The 18227-nt window shown below is 41.8% G+C and overlaps 1 protein-coding gene and 1 non-coding gene across 2 annotated transcripts; both read left to right on the plus strand.

The window, feature by feature from the left end:
• The first annotated feature begins 391 nt into the window (after window positions 1-391).
• On the plus strand, window positions 392-15697 carry LOC133121969 (cerebellar degeneration-related protein 2-like). Its single transcript, XM_061231583.1, has 5 exons — window positions 392-1233; window positions 7530-7642; window positions 10533-10681; window positions 12139-12303; window positions 12571-15697. The coding sequence occupies exons 1-5, from the start codon at window positions 1155-1157 to the stop codon at window positions 13472-13474; spliced, it is 1410 nt and encodes a 469-aa protein (XP_061087567.1). The 5' UTR covers window positions 392-1154; the 3' UTR covers window positions 13475-15697.
• A 1346-nt stretch (window positions 15698-17043) lies between these two features.
• Window positions 17044-17116, plus strand: trnar-ucg (transfer RNA arginine (anticodon UCG)). The gene has a single exon. It is a non-coding gene; the product is annotated as a tRNA-Arg (tRNA).
• Window positions 17117-18227: the final 1111 nt, after the last annotated feature.

Below are 18227 nucleotides of genomic sequence, written 5' to 3' on the forward strand. Positions count from 1 at the left end.
AAAATATGTTTTATACTGTGATCGTTGTAAAATGTATGACTCATTGTAATTATTTATTTTAGGTCAAATGTATTGCTAAATAAGCTTAGTTGTTGCCTCTTCGGACGACCCCGAATTTATATGAAAAATCTATCGGATGAGACAGCATAATTACAGCCTGCCAAAAACAGGGCTTGTGTTTGTGCATGGGCCCCTGCTATTTACGGGTGACATTATTTATATCAAATATTGTTATTCACCAAAGAACGGAAATTGTTTTAGCAAGTGCACTGTCACGTTGGTCAACAAACCATGCATTTCAATCATTCTCATAGAGTGACGTGCTCAATTAGCCCTGCTGTCCAGTTGGATGAATTATTGTCTTTCTGCAACTAAGAGGAGGGGGGAGAGATTCAGCATCTGCCACGTCTGTACAGAAAGAGCTCATTGGGACAGAGGGAGAGGATGAGAGATATGAGCGCAACACAACATGAAAACATCGAGGAATTCGTAGTTAACAGGGAATACTCTGACATCAGTTGAATGCGTATTTAATCGAAGAAGCGCATAGCCTACGTGCTTAAATAAACTGTAGAAATTGTCGTCATGCAGCACTTCTAGGCTAGGCAACACTGTATTTCGCTGTCCCGTTAGTGCGCATCAAACCGAACCATACAGCACTGACGCTGATGGACAGAAACTGGATATTTGCCTGCAGTATTATTTTTTGGATACTTGTGCATATTCATTTGCATTCAATTTTTCACGGTCACATCTTGATGTTCTAAAGATTGTATTCCCGTTTTTCGGATCTGTTCGAACGGCTTGTGTGCTCTTTAATAAAGTCAGGTTGGTGATAAGAGCTCATTGACGCGATTAAGATATCCGTATCATAAAGCCTAGTTCTGGTTTTGTTTGATTTAACCTGTTTTAAGTGGGGCTACTTTAAATTTCGAAAAGCAGATATTCAGTTTGGAGAAAGATGTGCGGTGTTTTACAGGAAATATTTATTTGTCAACGGAGATAGTGGCACAATTGTTGGTTAACATCCGTATCTTACGCCGTGGAGAACTGCTCCTCCTCTCCTCTGACCGCCGGTAGCGGGATAGAGGTTGTGGTAGTGTTTGTGTGGTCGGCCGGCGCGCTGCCTTGCTGCTTCTGGTCACACAGCCTCGATGCTTAGTGCAGGCAGAATGCAAGAATTTGAAACGGAGGAAGAGGAGCCATGGTACGACCAGCAAGATCTGGAGCAGGGTGAGTAAAATAGATGCGTAGAATTGCGGCCTCTCTCGCTCCCTATGATAGTCCTGCACTTGTGTAGGCTACAGTCCCTATAATTTTAAGTAGACTTGTGTGATCTCCGAACAAAGGTTCTCTTCTCATAATGTGCTGTTTGCTATTAACGTTGCTGCAGCAGTATATTAATTAGCGATACATTTCGTTTATGTAAAAGTAGCTATAGTGTCTTAAATGTAAACTACGCGAATTGTTGCTTCATCAAACAAAACGCCGCTCTTTTATCTAGTCCGCTAACCTTACGTGGATGGCCTTGCTTCTAGCATCATAGCTGCCGAACTGTCTGTCAAATCCAGTATGCTTGCACTATGTTAAATCTTTCAGAAACATTGTAGGCGCGACTGGAAAGGTTAAGTGTGCAGATTACAAAATGATAACATCATTATTTTCATTAAATTATTTTCAACGACGGATAGGTTTTCTAGTATTGTTATGTACAATCCAATAACTAAGACAACAACCCCCCACCCTGAATTGCGTGAAAGCTTCGATTGTTCTTCTCGCATCAATGCGTGTTTGCGCCAAGGTTTCTTCTTCTTTGTTCTGCTGGGATTAAATGTTTGTTCACTTTGCCATCGAAATACACTAGTTATTTATTAACAATGAATGCACGTGATGAGTGATGCACAGTGTCTGAAGTATAATGAGTAACCTAACCACAAGGAGGAGGACCCATCATAATGCAAAGTTCAGGCTTTGTAAAAAAAGACATCGCCGACTAGATGAGTGGATTTCTGCTCCTGTCCGCTCCCACACTACTGTCCGCTCCCACACTACTGTAGCTTCACTTTTGCCCTTGAAGACAGGGAAGCTGCAGGGTTTCTACCAACGGCATGTGACCGCCCCAGGTGCATACTTGAACCAATTGTACTTTTAAAACGCCATTTCATATCTTATGATTAGTAAGAAATGCATAGCAGCACAACTTTTAACTCTCTGCTCTTGTTCTTAATTGTGTATTTAACATAATATTGTGGTTCCTGCAATATTGAATCAAAGTAACATCAGATGTCGTAGTTTTGTCTTTAAACAGGTCTTCAGTTGAACTGCTAATGTTTCTAAGTGCAACACCCAGTAAGACCTGCAGTTCCCTGCTACAATACAGTGGACAGCCCCAGTTTGCTGGTCATTTGTGCTGTGCTATTTCCAGTGTTATGGTCACTTTGTCAAACGCTTCATTTGTTCCTTGGTGTCTGAGTTGTGCAAACACACATTCATATCTCACTTTCCATTCCCTTCATCCATCCGACCCAACCTCATCCATTTGCTAGTTATTTAAAACATATCTGAGACGAAGAACCAGTAAAGCTGATGTGCAATGAACCTCAAGTTGTGATGTTATCACTGCGCACGGGTGCGCTAGAGAGAGAATGGGAGATGTAGAGGGAAGATGGTAGAGTGAAATCAGGGGAGAGATGCAGGGAGATTGGAAGAGAGAAGCCAGGGAGACTCCATTCCTCTCTTGTATTTTAAATGGCACTGGCTATCTCACTGGCCCTTGTATTGGTATGTGATGTCATTTCTTTTTTTTTCTTTTTTTAATCTACTCACTGTGCAGACATGACAGTGCTGTTGTTAAAAGAATTTCTCAGAGAATCAGTTATTTCCACTGTTTCCACATGCATAAGTATACAGAATTGTTTCTTGTGTCACTAACAGTTATAGAGAAAACAGAAATGCTTCATACCAGAGTGTCCCTGAGCTCTAGTAGTGGGGAGTGATGGGGCTGAGGCCAGCTCTTAAGCAGCAAGGCTCATTTTGAGGCTGATGAGAGGGTGCAGGCCTCATGAGCACAAGCGTGACATCTCAGTCAGATGACCGTCTTAAATACCGCAAACATATTGCACGATTATGTAGAACACGAAGACAATATACACAGGCGTGTGCATTCTCAGTTTCTTTGGGCGTGTATCAGAATTGTCACCTGCCATTGATAAATCTTTTAGAAAGCTCGCAATGATATTGATTCATGTAATGTAATTAGTGTGCTCCCAGCTAAGTGACTGTCTTTTTGTCTTTGCAGTTTTGCACAGATATATTGAGGAGATAAATCATGCGCCATGACCGCTGGTTTTCTCACAGTTCCCTAAGCCAGTGAGCCGTTTTTCCCTCCCAGCAGGCAAAGTGGAGCATAGTGCAGACCTGCAGCTCAGGCCCAAAGGGGGTTACAATGCACCAAGCAATGCAAGAGAGTGACGATGGAGTGTGCACTGCTCTGGACAACGAGTGAGAATTTATGAATGAAAAGACAGTGTGTGGTGCAGAGATTGACACTTCACAGTCCAGGGGGGTGACTGGGCCACCTCTCTGTTGGTGGCATCCAGACACCTGGGGTTTGGCAGTACTAAGCCCTGGATGATCTGATTAAAGTGACCAGACAACGTCTCTTGATTCTCAGACAGGGATTTTCGATTTGGCAGGGGTGATGGAAGGGGCAGGGGTGGCTGAAGGGGAAATGCTGGTGAAACACTGCTACTGGAAACTTCTACAATATCTTGGTTACATGAGTGCATCCACACACACACACACGCACTTAATCCCATTAAAATGTTTGTGTGTGTATGTGTAGCCTGTAATGGACTTAGATTTGCATGGCAAAACTAATTATTGGTTATGGATGCACTATCCATGTCAAGAATGTCCATTGAGGTTATTAGTTATTCTGCTGCTCTCCATTTTTCTTTTAGATGCTGGACTCTTATGGACACAATTAGTGCACTAAAAGCCTGTAAAGTTAATAGATTCCTATCCCCTCACGTTTGCATAAATGCTGTGCTGGTCCTTTTGCTCTTAATATAGAAAGTGAGTTGTGCTGATGGCCTAAGTCAGAGCTGAACTAGAGCAGCCACCTGGTGTACAGTTGAACTGTTCTTTGCATCCCTGTAATGGAGAGAGTTATGCTATCAATCTTCAGTACTTAAGTTTTGCTGCACTTTCCAATCACCCAACAGTGAAAAGCTTTGCATGATATTCTCCGGGTCTGCAGACTGTCGCCTTTAATTTGAGAGTATTTACACCCCTTTTTATACAGTTGCCTCATTTTAGGGGACCGAAATTGGACAGTTGGCTTCTCAGCTGTTTCCCATTCGTGAAGTGTATTCAATTGCCTCCTTAGCACAAGCTTTCAGAATCTAGTCTTGATTCTAGGTTTTTGATTGCAATTGGAGTCTGTTATTGGCATTTGTGACAGATCCCCCGATATAGATGTGAATGCACTAGAATTAGACTGCACATTAACCTCATTGTTTCATTTCAACTTCAATGTGCAGAATGCAAACACTTAAATAATACTGCTGTGCAAATAGCTATGGGCTGCATTGTATGTGCACAGAATGCTTAAGTGACATAATCCATCCCAGAAACTCAGTTTTCAAGCACAAATCGGTAAGATTTAACACCGCGGTTTATGTGGGCCATTTCCGATGACATCACTACCCCTTTAAGCTGACCTTCAAACCTTGCTAAAATGTCCCTTTCACTGCTTCTGCATCACAGCACAGTCTTGGCTGTGGTACCAGCTCATTGCATTATGCTGAACTACCATTATGCTATGTTAGAATTGCATAACAACTCCTTTCCAACCATTGGCAAGACAAAGCAGTTGTTTGTAGGTGGCTTGCATGTGTGCGTGTGGGTGTTTCAGTCACATACAGCAGTGTGGCTCCATGAAACAGTGTCACCACCACGGTTGGTCTTGAGGGGTGGGGCAGGGGGATGATTCTTCCTCTCTAACTTTAGTTTATTAGCTCTGTATTGCATTGAATACAGCACATTCAGTAAAATCTCTCCTGCATTTGTCCACTGGGAGACAGGCATTCAGAGGAAACAAAAGGAGCACATTATTTATTTATTTGTTTATTTGTTTGTTTGACTTGCCTTCAGCTTCCTGCAGACATACAGTAGATTCTCGCCATCTCTTCTTTGTATTTTTGCTCTGCACCTCCCTTGTGTGTGTATGTGTGTGTGTGTGTGTGTGTGTGTGTGTGTGTGTGAGAGTGAGAGAGAGAGAGAGAGAGGAACTGTGGGCCCTGGCACAATTTTCCCTGCAGTGCTGACACCTCACTCTTGGTGATAAAATGCAACATTCATGTTCTTTAATAGGGGTCAATGTTTTTAGTCACAGTTGATGTAGGACCCCAGGTCTGGTACAGTATTAAGCTCTTCCTTTTTTTTTGGGCTATTATTATCTGTTAAAGGCCTTTCATTTTTTCATGCAGCAGCACAGAGCAGATCCCTGGGAATTAATTAAGTTGTCAGGGTGAGACTCCCTATTTGCATTGTAACTGGTGTAAGGGGCTTGGCGTAGGCTTGTTTTTTTCCTCAGTCACTGTAATTAATGGAGAAAGGCTGAAGCAGAGCAAAGACAACTAGCAAATAAAAAATAGAAGAAAAACATGGAGGGAAAACAGAATTGCTTGGTAAACTCCATTCTGCTTTCACTCCACTGAAATTAAAATAATCTATTTTAATAATAATAATTTAAAAAAATGATACAAATAATTTCCATATTTGAATTTTCTTTACCATGAATGTTTGTTTTTGTGTGCTCAGTTTCTCAATAAAGTGGAAATGATAATTACGATCTGTGTAATAGGCCTACAGTATGTCACCAAACCTTTTTCTGGTATTCTTATTCATAATCAGTTGACCTTCTTGTAAGATTACTTCTGTGAAAATCAATACCATGCATGTGTTGATTTTCCTGGATAATTTTATCTCCTTTTAGCTTTGTGAAGAAAAACAGATTGGGGTGACAGAGTGTTCCTCCCGCTTGTCAGTATGTGAGGTTTCGCAGAGGTAACACATTCAGGTTTACACTTTCATAGCAGAAACGCAAGGTTCTGGACATGATTAATTGCATGCCTCTAGTCTTTCTTTTCTATTTGTCTCCTCTAAAACTGTACAGATTTGTAAAATCAAAAACTATCCGTCTAGTCCAGTAGTGTCAAGCCAACACAGTCACTGGAATCAATGTTTGGTATTGGAGTATTGGTTAGATCTTGGATAGTTCCGCACAGTCAGACATCCTGTGACATAACTTGACCCACATTTTAGACTGAGGACAAATATTTCTGTATAGCAAAGTTTAAAAACCTTTGTTAGACTAAATAGCAAACATGTAAATAACACATTGATTTTCTTCCTAGTGTAAAAAATATATTTTGCACCTTTAAGAGCACTTTGTCACCTCTCTAAAATATTTAACACACCCTTTTAATGTTTTAATACAGTTTCATATTTTCAAAATCAATAGTTTCCTATCATATTTGTAGCTTGCTAGCTAGGTTATATTATTATACAGCTGTTTTAATTCAATGAGATGTTTTTTTGCGATTTGAAGTTAGCATTCTAATTTCCCCCACTACTGTTTGGATAATCTTTAGGGAGTAGTAGTTGTGTCATAATTATTTTATATGGTTTGCGTCATTTTCTAGTAAACTAGAAGGAATCAAAAGGAAAATATTACTATTGTTAGGATATATGCTCTATAAAATGGGATGTGAATGTTTGTTTTGACTGTTCCTTTTGTCAGCATTGATGAAAGTGCTGGCATTTTCAGGAACGCTACAGTTGGGACACATGCCATTTTCTTTCCAGCATCTGTACTTTCTAATGTAGTCAGAAACGGTCCATAACAGACCAGGACTAGATATTCATGCAGCCAATGTCAGTCACGGTTTTCATAGAGAAGCTCCTTGAGCTGATCTTTGCTGAGATCACAGTGACTGTCTGTGTTAATCAGATAGAGGATTAAAAATAGAAGCCTGCAGCAGGGGGAACTGGGTGAGGGATTTGTTCCTTTCTCGTTTTTCTTCTCCCAACGGTGCGTTAATGAACTGGTTCATTGTTGAATATTTCAAAAGCAAATGGTTTTAAATTAGACATTTTCCATATATAACAGAAATAAACTGAAGAAATAGCTCAACAAAATTGCCAATAAATACTTCGTAAGATATTGGTTGGAGATGCAGGAACATATATTCACGCAATGTGTAACAAAGGATGTCTCTCGGAGACGGTCTGCAGTTCCTGCATTACTGAGAGATTTCATTTTCACTTACACAATGGAGATGGTCTTAATCTGATTATAGCCCTGAGCTTGAAATGCTGTTTCTGCAATCTGATTAAGAATGGAGGGAAAAGAATGCAAGAGTTAACCCCTTCCCTCCCATCCTGGTCTCTCTCGCTTCTTCTCCCCCCTCCCCTCTCTCTCTCTCCCCTCTCCCTGTGCCCTCTCCCCATGTCCCTCACAGACCTGCACCTGGCAGCAGAGTTGGGAAAGACCCTGCTGGAACGCAACAAGGAGCTGGAGGATGCCCTGCAGCAGATGTACATCACCAATGAGGAACAGGTGCAGGAAATTGAGGTAAGACTTGTGCTGTCCACTGTCACACAAATATATGCGAGTTGGAATTTTTGTAGTTCTGGTTCTATCAAGCGTCCAATCAAAAAAAAGGAGGAGGCGTGTCATTTTCAGTTGGATGTGGGAGCCTGATCTACGTTTGGGCAATGACCCAATTTTAGCATTTGTTAGCCACGACACATTGCTGAAAGTAATGAACAAAAATGACAAAACAAAAGAAATTAAGATTGCCTTTCCCCAAACCCCCTGGACTGAGCTGAAAAATGTCTTACTGTAAGAGAGCAAAACAAAGTGAATCTGCCTCCTGACTCCTCTTCCTTTTAGAACCAGTCACATTTAATTCTGCCCTCAGAATGCATTCCAGTAGCTAAAACTCCTAAAACTAACTCCCAAGTATATGACACAGTCTCCAGTGCAAAACACTATCTACTCCGTCTGTGAAACCAGAGTTTTATCACCTTGGTTGGTCATGAAGGTGGAGCAGTTATTAAATTACGTTACATTATTGTCATTTTGCAGTCACTTTTTTTCCAGGCCACTGACAAAACAACATTATTGAAAAACGAAGGCATAATAATAATTATTATTATTATAAGGAATACAACTGTATACTGTAGTGACAGATAAAGCTTGGCAATAGGTTAGGCAAATGCTATACCTGTGCAAAGTAGCTGATGGAACTAATGATAGGCTAAAGAGTTTCAGGGTTAAGAGAGAGCCAAGGGACAGCCTACAGATGTGGGCGAGTTTCTGTCAGAAGACGGCTAGTGTTTTTCTGGTACTGGTTTTACCTACCCACTGGAAGCTCATTTAGCCAGTGTAACTGGAGGCAGCAAAATCTTGCATACACACTGGCCCCCCTGTAGTGGAGTTGCCTATCCCTGCTCCAGAGAATAACAGAATGATGCAAGTAGAAAAAAAGAAAAGAAAAATTCTATGCATCTGTGTTCCTGTGGGAACAGTCTGTGCTTGTAATCTGTTGTAATGGTGTGTACAAAAATGTATTAATAGTAATAAATGTGTTATTTTACTTGTGGGATCTAATGCCAAGTGAAACCAATCCATGTTTTTCAGTTTAGAGATTCTGTGGCTGACCCAAGGTTAAACAGAGTGCTCAGAATATAGGCAAGACATCGCATTGCTGATAAGCTGACTCAGCAAGAATTGGTATAGAGCAGACCTAGATGTAAATGAAACAAAATGATCAGCTTTTAAAGCCGCAGTACCTTTGCAGAGTAGATGCGGCAACTATAAAGGCTCAATATTAATGTGTGTGTGTGTATGTGTGTATGTGTGTATGTGTGTATGTGTGTGTGTGTGTATGTGTGTGTGTGTACTGTGTACTGTGTACTGTGTACCTCTGACTGTCTTTATGCATGTTGTGCTGTGGCTGCTGTTTGTGCATGTATACAATCATGCATGCATTTTTGTCAAGTGAGCCTTCCCCTGTCCTTTGCCAAAAGTGAGGCAAGTCTGGTCGTGCAGGGGCATTTGGCACATTGACAGCGGAGACTCTCACTCCTGACCACTTCTCCTTGACACTCCATTTGGGCAATTAAACCTCACAGCATGCAGGGAGGAGGGAGGAGATGAAGTGCTGGGGCATTAGTGGAACCGTTTCTCTTTATGGGACCATGAAATGACTTCCCAGCAGCAGTCACCTTACCTGCATCGTAATTTAATTAGAGCTGAACAGGCCATCGTATAAGGCAGTGTTTCTCCTCCTTGGTCCTGGGGACCCACTATATGTTTGTCAAAGCCAATAATTTTTTTTTAAATATGCTTAAATTCTATCCTAATTGTGTGGTGAAGCACAGTTTAATACAATGCAGGCTTGGCCATTTGCTTTCTGTAAACTCCGTTAAGTTTACATGGATGGTTTCAGACTTTCACATGCTCAGCAAATGATTTGAGCTGTCCGGTTGTAATTTAATCAATTGAAAATTTAACCTCATTCAGTGTCTAATTATTTGCCGTATAGTACATAGAGCATAGTAAATTAAAGCATACGTTGGTCTCACCAATTGACATTCCTGAGATGTGAATATATAGGACATTTATTTTTAGGGCATAAACGGCTATTTCTGGCATCATGTGGCTTTAAGAGGGGGAATTATCCTTCAATGAATGTACCGGGTCTAATTAAGAGAATAATTAGGGAACAGTTAGCAGCTCATTACAATATAGGGCTTGTTATTATGGTTGGAACAAAAGCCTGCATACACAGTGGGTCCCAGGGACCCGAGTTGAGAAACACTGGAGGGGGATACGTTGTGTGTGATTTTACTTGCTGTGTAAAATCAAGCCCTCAGGCGTGACCATTTCATCATTCCATTCAATTTGGTACTTTGCTTCTTCTGTCAAGGATACTGTTTGCAATTACAAGATTTTTCAGATGTTTTAGTCGTAATATTCTGGAATTTATTAACACTCAATCATTTTAATATTGTGCAGAAAAGCAAAAGGCTTTTTCTTTTTCTGCTATATTAAATTACACAAATTGCTTTCTAGCCAGGAAAAGAATAGCCCTTCATTGTGATTTCACATTTTCCAATTATTTGTAGAATGCTTGCGGTAGCCCAAGATTATAGAACCATCACAGGGGTGGTAGTTTAAAATAATCTCTAATTTAAACAAAATGATGGATTTAAAGGGTTTTTTTTCTTACTTTAGCCACTGTCATGTTGATGCTCCTACAGGTACAATAGCCATTGTGAAGCTAGGAAGTCCTGTGGAACTTCTGTTTCTAAAATGTCCTGTGATATAGAAAATGCTTAAATGTATGTCAAAGAGTGGATTCTATACCCTTTATCTGTCTTGCATATATAGGTAGAAATCTATATAGAAATGGATGGACTTTTGTGATGGTTTATTCATTATGTCTCTCCTGCAGTACCTCTCAAAGCAGCTGGAAACGCTGCGGGAGATGAATGAACAACACGCCAAGGTGTACGAGCAGCTGGACGTGACCGCGCGTGAGCTAGAACTCGCCAATCAGGGTCTGGTGCTGGACAGCAAGGCTTCACAGCAGAGAATAGAGCGGTGGGTCCTGTTCACACACCTGCTGAAATATAAATGGATCAATCACAAGCAAACACACGAATACTGTGTATCTGTCTCTCACTAAACTCCATGAGCACCAGATGTTCACTGAGCACTTTAATAGGAACCCTATACTATACTGGGTAGGGCCTCACTTTGCTCTCAAAACAGCCTCAGTTTTTTAGTGGCATGGATTCCACAAGATTCCTTTGAGATTCTGTTCCATGTTGACATGATTGCAATTTCTGCAAATTTGTCAGCTGCACATTCATGCTGCGACTTTCCCGTCAAATAGGCTGTGGCTTTCGAGTGATGATTGATTGGTATTAACAGGCCCAAAGTGTGCCAAGAAATCATTCCCCACACCATTACACCACCGCCACCACCCTAGACTGTTAACAGGTTGGGTCCATGGATTCATGCTGTGGGTGCCAAATTGTGACCCTACCATCTGTATGCCTCAGCAGAAATCGGGATTCATCACACCAGGCTACGTTTTTCCAGTCTTCAACTGTCCAGTTTTGGTGAGCCTGTGCCCACTGCAGCCTCAGCTTTCTGTTCTTGGCTGACAGAAGTGGAACCCAACGTGGTCCATCCTTCTCAGGGTTCGAAGTGTTCTGCATTCTGAGATGCTTTTCTGCTCAACACATTTGTACAGACTGGTTATCTGAGTTATCGTAGCCTTTTGGAAGCTTTAAACAGTCTTGCTGTTCTCCGTTGACCTCTCTCATCAACAGCGCGTTGCTGCCTGCAGAGCTGCCAATCACTGGATGTTTTTCATTCTTCGCACCATTCTGAGCAAACTCTAGAGTCTTATAGAAATACTCAAACCAGGTGTCAAGCACCAACAATCATGCCACGGTGGAAATCAAATTTTTTCCTCATTCTGATGGTTTATGGGATCTTAAACTAAAGCTCCTGGCCCGTATCTGCATGATTTTATGCATTGCACTGCTGCCACATGATTGACTGATTAGATAATTCCATGAATAAGTAGGTGTACAGGTGTTCCTAATAAAGTGCTCAGTGAGTGTATGTTACAGTACATGCTACCTGTTAACTGCCAATCCCATGTCATACCAGGTCTGTCATTTAAAAAAACACGCAAAGATAAGGCTGCATTTCTTCCATGAAGGTCCAGGATCCCATTAAGTTGGGACATGTACTTGTCGTAGTAGCTTGATGATTTAAAAAATAAATGTTCACCCATAACCTCAATCTGATTTCTGTTTTATGATGGCCTTTGGAATTGGCTCTTGATAGAGAGAGTGTCATCTACATAAGTAAATGAACAAATGTTGGCTATTGCACAGTGATTTCTGTGAAATGCAACATTGGTCATATGTGTATGTACATGATAAAAAGACTGTCTAGTTGCATCAGTTTATGCACATTTATATTCTGGTCTGCTTTTGTCAGCGTAACACTGAATGGTAGAATGACTGTGGTCCTGGCAGGTTGACGGGGACAATCGATGTGCTGCAGGGACAGGTGGAAGCCCTGACGGTGAAGGTGGAGGAGCTGCGCTCCCTGGAGCAGTTGAGGGTGCACCGTGAAAAGAGGGAACGGCGCAAGACCATCCACTCCTTCCCCTGCCTCAAGGAGCTATGTACCGCACCCAGGTCAGAACCCTGGGTCTTGCTTGGATCTTCCATAGGGTAGAAACCAACTATCTAACTAGGCCAATACATCAGTTCATGGTCCATTTCAGTCAGTCATGGCCAGTTCTTTTTGCAGTCAGTTCCTATACTCCAAGTGTACTCTGAATTTGAAATGATTGCTTGAAATGATACCACCCGTAAATAATTAGAGACGTATTACTTGTACGTGTTAAATGATAATGACAAAGTACTGGACTTTTGAAAGTGGGTTTTGTGTTTCTCTGTGAGGTATGAGGATGGGTTCGTGGTGGGCAGCCCTGGGAGCATGGACTCGGAGGCGGACTGCCGGCCGCTGCAGGAGGAGAACGAGCGCCTGCGCGAGAACGTGACGTCTCTCCGCTCGGCGGTGCGGGCGGAGCGGGGCCGCCGCGAGAGGGCCGACCGGGAGTGCGCCGCCATCCTGCAGGAGTTCGCGGGCCTGGAGCAGCGGCTGCAGGGGGCCGAGGGCTGCCAGCTGCGCGTGCGGGAGCTGGAGGCCGAGCTGCAGGAGCTGCAGCAGCTGCGCAGGGCTCGCACGTTCGTGATCGGCGGGGAGGACGGGCTGACCCAGACGCTGCTCAACAGCACCCCCGAGACCGACACCCTGGAGGAAGAGGTGGCGCTGGGCGCGGAAGGCGCCGAGGCCGGGGAGGGGCAGGCGCTGCCGGCGTCCAGTCCGGTGCGGAAGAGCTGCAGCGACACGGCCCTCAACGCCATCGTGGCCCGCGACGCGTCCGGCCGCAGGCGGGGGAGCTACGCCATCCACGCCAACAGCGTGCGCAAGCGCGGGATGTCCATCCTGCGGGAGGTGGACGAGCAGTACCACGCCCTGCTGGAGAAGTACGAGGAGCTGCTGGGGAAATGCAGGCGTCACGAGGAGAGCCTGCGGCACGCGGAGGTGCAGACGTCCCGTCCCGTGTCCCGAGACCCCTCCATGAAGGACTGCGCCACCCCCGCACCTCCGCCTACCCCGACACAGACCCCATCCACCCCCGAGGCCCTAGAGGGCATCAGCAAGCAAGTGGAGGCAGTAGACAAACGTCTGGGCCAGAACACGCCCGAGTACCGGGCGCTGTTTAAGGAGATCTTCTCCCGTCTCCAGAAAACCAAGACGGACATCAACTCCACCAAAGCAAACAAGACCAGTAAATGAATCTCCTTGCCTCCATTCCTACGTTAAGAGTAAATTAATAAATTAAACATCTCTCTTCGGTCTCTCTACTGCTGTCATTGGTCTTGGTGAGGGTTTAACTTTTACAGTTTCCTTCTCCTCACAAGGATTGCTGTAGTCCAACCAGTTTTAATCAAGGTGTACTGAAGAAATTCTGAAAAAAATAAAATTGATCTGCTCAACTGCTAAGCTTTTTCCCAGCTGATCAGCTTATCAACTGCTGGAAAGTTAATACCTTATAGGCTAATTCTCATCACATGTTGTAGCAAGCTGGGCAAACTCATATAAAATGCTTTGCACAGGAATCAAACACTTTTAAAAACCTTGTTAGGTAGGACAAAGGTGATTCTTGTCGGGTAATTGCACTGTCCCTTTATCTAATCCCTTTATTTTAATGCAAGTTCACAGACATTAGGTTGTAGGTACAAATCCAGTTTGCAAAAACCAGAGAGCTGACTGGATTGAGATGACATCAAACCACTGCTCCTTGATACAATATTTTCATGATTATTTTTTTACTCATGAAATGCTTTAATTAAGGCCCAACTGTTGGTCTAATCTTAAGGGTTTTAAAACGGATTGATGTTCTTCCAACTTATCTGTGTCATTTTTGGGGGGAAGAGGGGGGTGCTCTATTTCAGTGCAAACAGTAAGACAATCCTACCTGTATGAGATATACAAAGCAATAATTTGACAAGTCAAAACTGTGGAAGCAGACCTGTTTGTCTGCAGACATTACTACATTTTTGGAGCAATTTCTCTTTATGGTTTTGTGTTTTGGATAGTGAGTGTTCTCTAATTTGTGCATGCATGATCCAACACTAAAACAAAATTCACCTTTTTGTTTCATGAAAAGAGGCCTGGACAATCCTATGGTTGGTGTAATTGTTTTGATTACATAGTAAATAATGGCTGTGTAAAATGGCTACTAGTAAAGTTTTAGGCAGGACTTGACAAATATGTATTCAGCCATTTAAATTAGTGGCATCTTTAGAACCTAATTTCTACCCACAACTTAGAAACCCCATTTTATGTTTGTTCACTATTAAATTTGAGTTTAGCCATGCGTCAGTGTGAACAAAGCCATCTTTTCAGAGACACGTTGGCTTCATCATGTGAAGCCTTGCAGATGCTAAACGTTAAGAAAATGGTAATGAAAAAAGGTTTTTTCAAACAGTGGTACTAATGGGATGTTGACAGTGGGACAGGTGTATGAACCAAGTCAAGGCTGAAGTTTGATAGCTCATCTGCAGCTTTGCGTCACTATATGCTCCATACGGAAGCTGCTACTCAATTCAGCCAGGATAACTAATCCCAAAACTCTGGACTTCATAATTGTGATGATAATATTCTAATGCATTACATATCAAGGACATGGATAGTCCGGTAATTACATTGTTGTGGTTTGGAAGTGAAAACATGGTAAGGTCAGTTGAATATCTTAGCGCTTAAGCAGATCTTAACTATGCCTGCATAACTATCTGCCTATAAGAGTTCATGGTCAGTAATGGCAACACCAGACTTAGTATTGTGTCTGGGTTCTAAGAAGAATAGTCAAAGCCAGGTCTGCCTTCTCTCAGGGTTACTTACAGAATTGTAGAGGGAAGGAAAATGGCATGAGAGTTTCACTGAAATTTTTGTGTACATTCTGTTGGTTTGAGGAAATATTGCCAAAAAGGAGACCAGTTGAGTCCCAGCCTTAATGGTTGTGCTTATTCTCAGTAGCCTCCTTGGGGCACTGTACTGAAATTTCTCCTATTGCACTTGAAGATGCTTTCAGCTCTCATTTATTATACAGTATATTTATTAACTGATGTATTATTTATACTGAATATATACTGGCTCTCTGAAATGCTTTTGCCACCTATGGTCACTGTGCCGTTTGAACAAATATGATTTATGGATAATGTGACAGTAAAATGAAATGCCATCTTTGAATTTTAACTGTTGCATCAGAATAATTATTGTACTTATTGTCCAATTTGTTTTGTTTTGCACATTATCAGTTTGTGAACTTAGTTTTAGTACTTGGATTTGGCAATGTGTATTTTGTCTTCAAGAGGATTAACACATTGTATGAGAAGGCATGGTGGTTTTGAATTTTATGTTAAAAAAATACTGTGTAATTGTTACATTTATCACACATCATGATACCTGACGAAACTGTCTCTTATGCCTTCTATTACATTAAACCATTGAAAACAAGTGTCCTTGTGTGTAGTTGTGTTAAATATAAATCGTGTTAAATGCGAATGCCCCAAACATCACCTCACCTCCTCATGTTTGAGATGGCCCTGTGTATGTGACTTCCAGTATCGTAGAGGACAAAACCTCATGCGTGTTTAAGCTATGTAATTTTTGGTTACACGGTCAGATATATAACGGTCATTTATTTTTTTGCAGAATAACACTTTTCCAGGCATTGACACGGTTGCCTGTACGCAACACTTTTACCTTCCGCTCAGGTATGACATCATTATAGCTGTCAACTTTTGCAATCTCTGGGTCGGCGACAAAACCCCACCTGCTCACGAGCCAGTTGCACCGGGTGGGCATGGTTTTCATTCCATTTAATTCCGGCCCATCAAACGGGGCGTAATCGGATATACCTTCCTTTAACTAAACGGTTTGCGGCTTGTACGCAGCAATTTGCAAGACGGCACACCCAAATAGAGCCGAGTCAGACCTTTTTCACGAGACTATTTCAAACCGCATGGTTTGGAGCCATTAGTGTTGGGATTGTTTTAAACGAACTCAAAAACCACAACCAGCGACTTCTGAAAAGAACAAGCTCAAGGTTTTGTAGGTATGTGCAAAGTGAAATGTAATGTTGCGCTTAGGACTTTTATCAGTAGGCTGCAAAAGCTACTACGAGCCGAACGTTAGTGTCTGTGATCTATCATCCAGGACAAGTTGAGTGCTCCATTTTTATTCTTTATCCTGACAGCAACCAAACGTAGGCCATGGGTAATATAAAAATAAAATAGATAGATAAATAGATAAATACCTAGATAACTTGACTGGCTCAAAGCAACAAGCAAAAAAACAAACAAACAAACAATGGCCCTTGAAACTAAAAACGATCATTTTAGCAAATTCGCTTTGCACTTGCACGCTAACACGTTATACCAAAACAAACTAGCAAACGTTAGACAAGTCTAGTTAAATGGACAACGAGCATAAACAAACGAGATACTAACGACAGTATTTGTAATTTTTGGATTGAGCAATTAAACGTAAATGGACGTATTTGCTAAAATTAATGTTAGTTATAACTTGCAAATATGTTGAATGTGAACTGGCTTACTTATGGCCTACGTTAACTTGGCGACGTCGACTGTGATAAATTGCCTAACTTGGCTAGCTATGTTAATTAACATTACTAGGTGCAGATGGCAGAGCTTTGTAGTTGCAACAAATATATTTTGGAGGACGAACAAGGAATTTTGTAGAACGTTTCGAACTTTGAAATTAAAACACAGATTCAGTGCTTTCTTGGTTACGATTGTTGCGATGGTTATTGTCCTTGAAAATGCTCGGTTAAGCAGATGGACCGCGTGGCCTAATGGATAAGGCGTCTGACTTCGGATCAGAAGATTGAGGGTTCGAGTCCCTTCGTGGTCGCTTTTTCTTTATCCAGCAATTATTAATGCTATACTCTACCAGAGCAGTATACTTAAAATAGGATATTCGTTCCAAGTATTTTTCATAGTTAGCCAACGTAATTAGCGAGTTGGCTAACATTAACGCAAGATAAATATGATCAGAATTGTCTTAACTGAACGTTCTATTTTTTTTAGCGTTCCAAAAACCTACTCTTTAACGAACCTTCAACCAGCGGTAACAATATTTGAAGCTAAGGTGTCATTTGCATACCAGCATAGAGACTCGAGAATCGAATCCAGGTCTGTTTCACTAATCTAACATTGGCACTAATTATTAACAATGAACGGTTGCTTATTCAGTTAGTTAACGCTATTGTATAGAAAGGAATTTCATTGTGATATCAACGGAAGCAGAGTGGCGCAGCGGAAGCGTGCTGGGCCCATAACCCAGAGGTCGATGGATCGAAACCATCCTCTGCTAGTTTTTCTTCTCTAATAGTCTTTGGGTACAAGTTCGAGTTCCATTTTCCATTCAATTCCAATCGCGTGGTCTGCCCCATCCATTTCATACCAATTAAATAATCCTCTCTCTGCGCTCCATTTCTTACCAATCAAGGCTTCCCTTTCTCGCGGGACCATTTCTTACCAAGCAACTGTGGAAACCGAGCTAATAAACACGGGGGCAGATTCCGATGACAGCAGCAACAATATTGAAGAATCCCTCTGGGTGATTTTAAGAGGTTATGGGAGACGCGAAAAACTGAATGTAATGGTTTTACATGAATTGTACCATGTATGTTTTATTGATGTTCATTTGTGTTATGTATACGCTCATTATTGTTGCTCTTGGCCAGGGTTCCCTTGAAAAAGAGATGCAAACAAGCTAGTGCTACTTCATTACACACTCGGCATTATTTCATATTATTTGTCAATTTATCGTCAATCCCATTTCTCAAGGTGGGATTGAACTCACAACCTGAGTTCACAACCTAACAGGACTAACATTTATGATGACTGCAAACAGTGACTCGACGGAGTGTTAAAACATGATTAAACAACCAAACCAGTTTCTTTTCATGTACAATCCAATGGATATGTGAAGTTACAAATTATAGTCAGGGTATATTTCC

The sequence above is a fragment of the Conger conger genome, chromosome 2 (assembly GCF_963514075.1).
Source record: "Conger conger chromosome 2, fConCon1.1, whole genome shotgun sequence".
Lineage (NCBI taxonomy): Eukaryota > Metazoa > Chordata > Actinopteri > Anguilliformes > Congridae > Conger > Conger conger.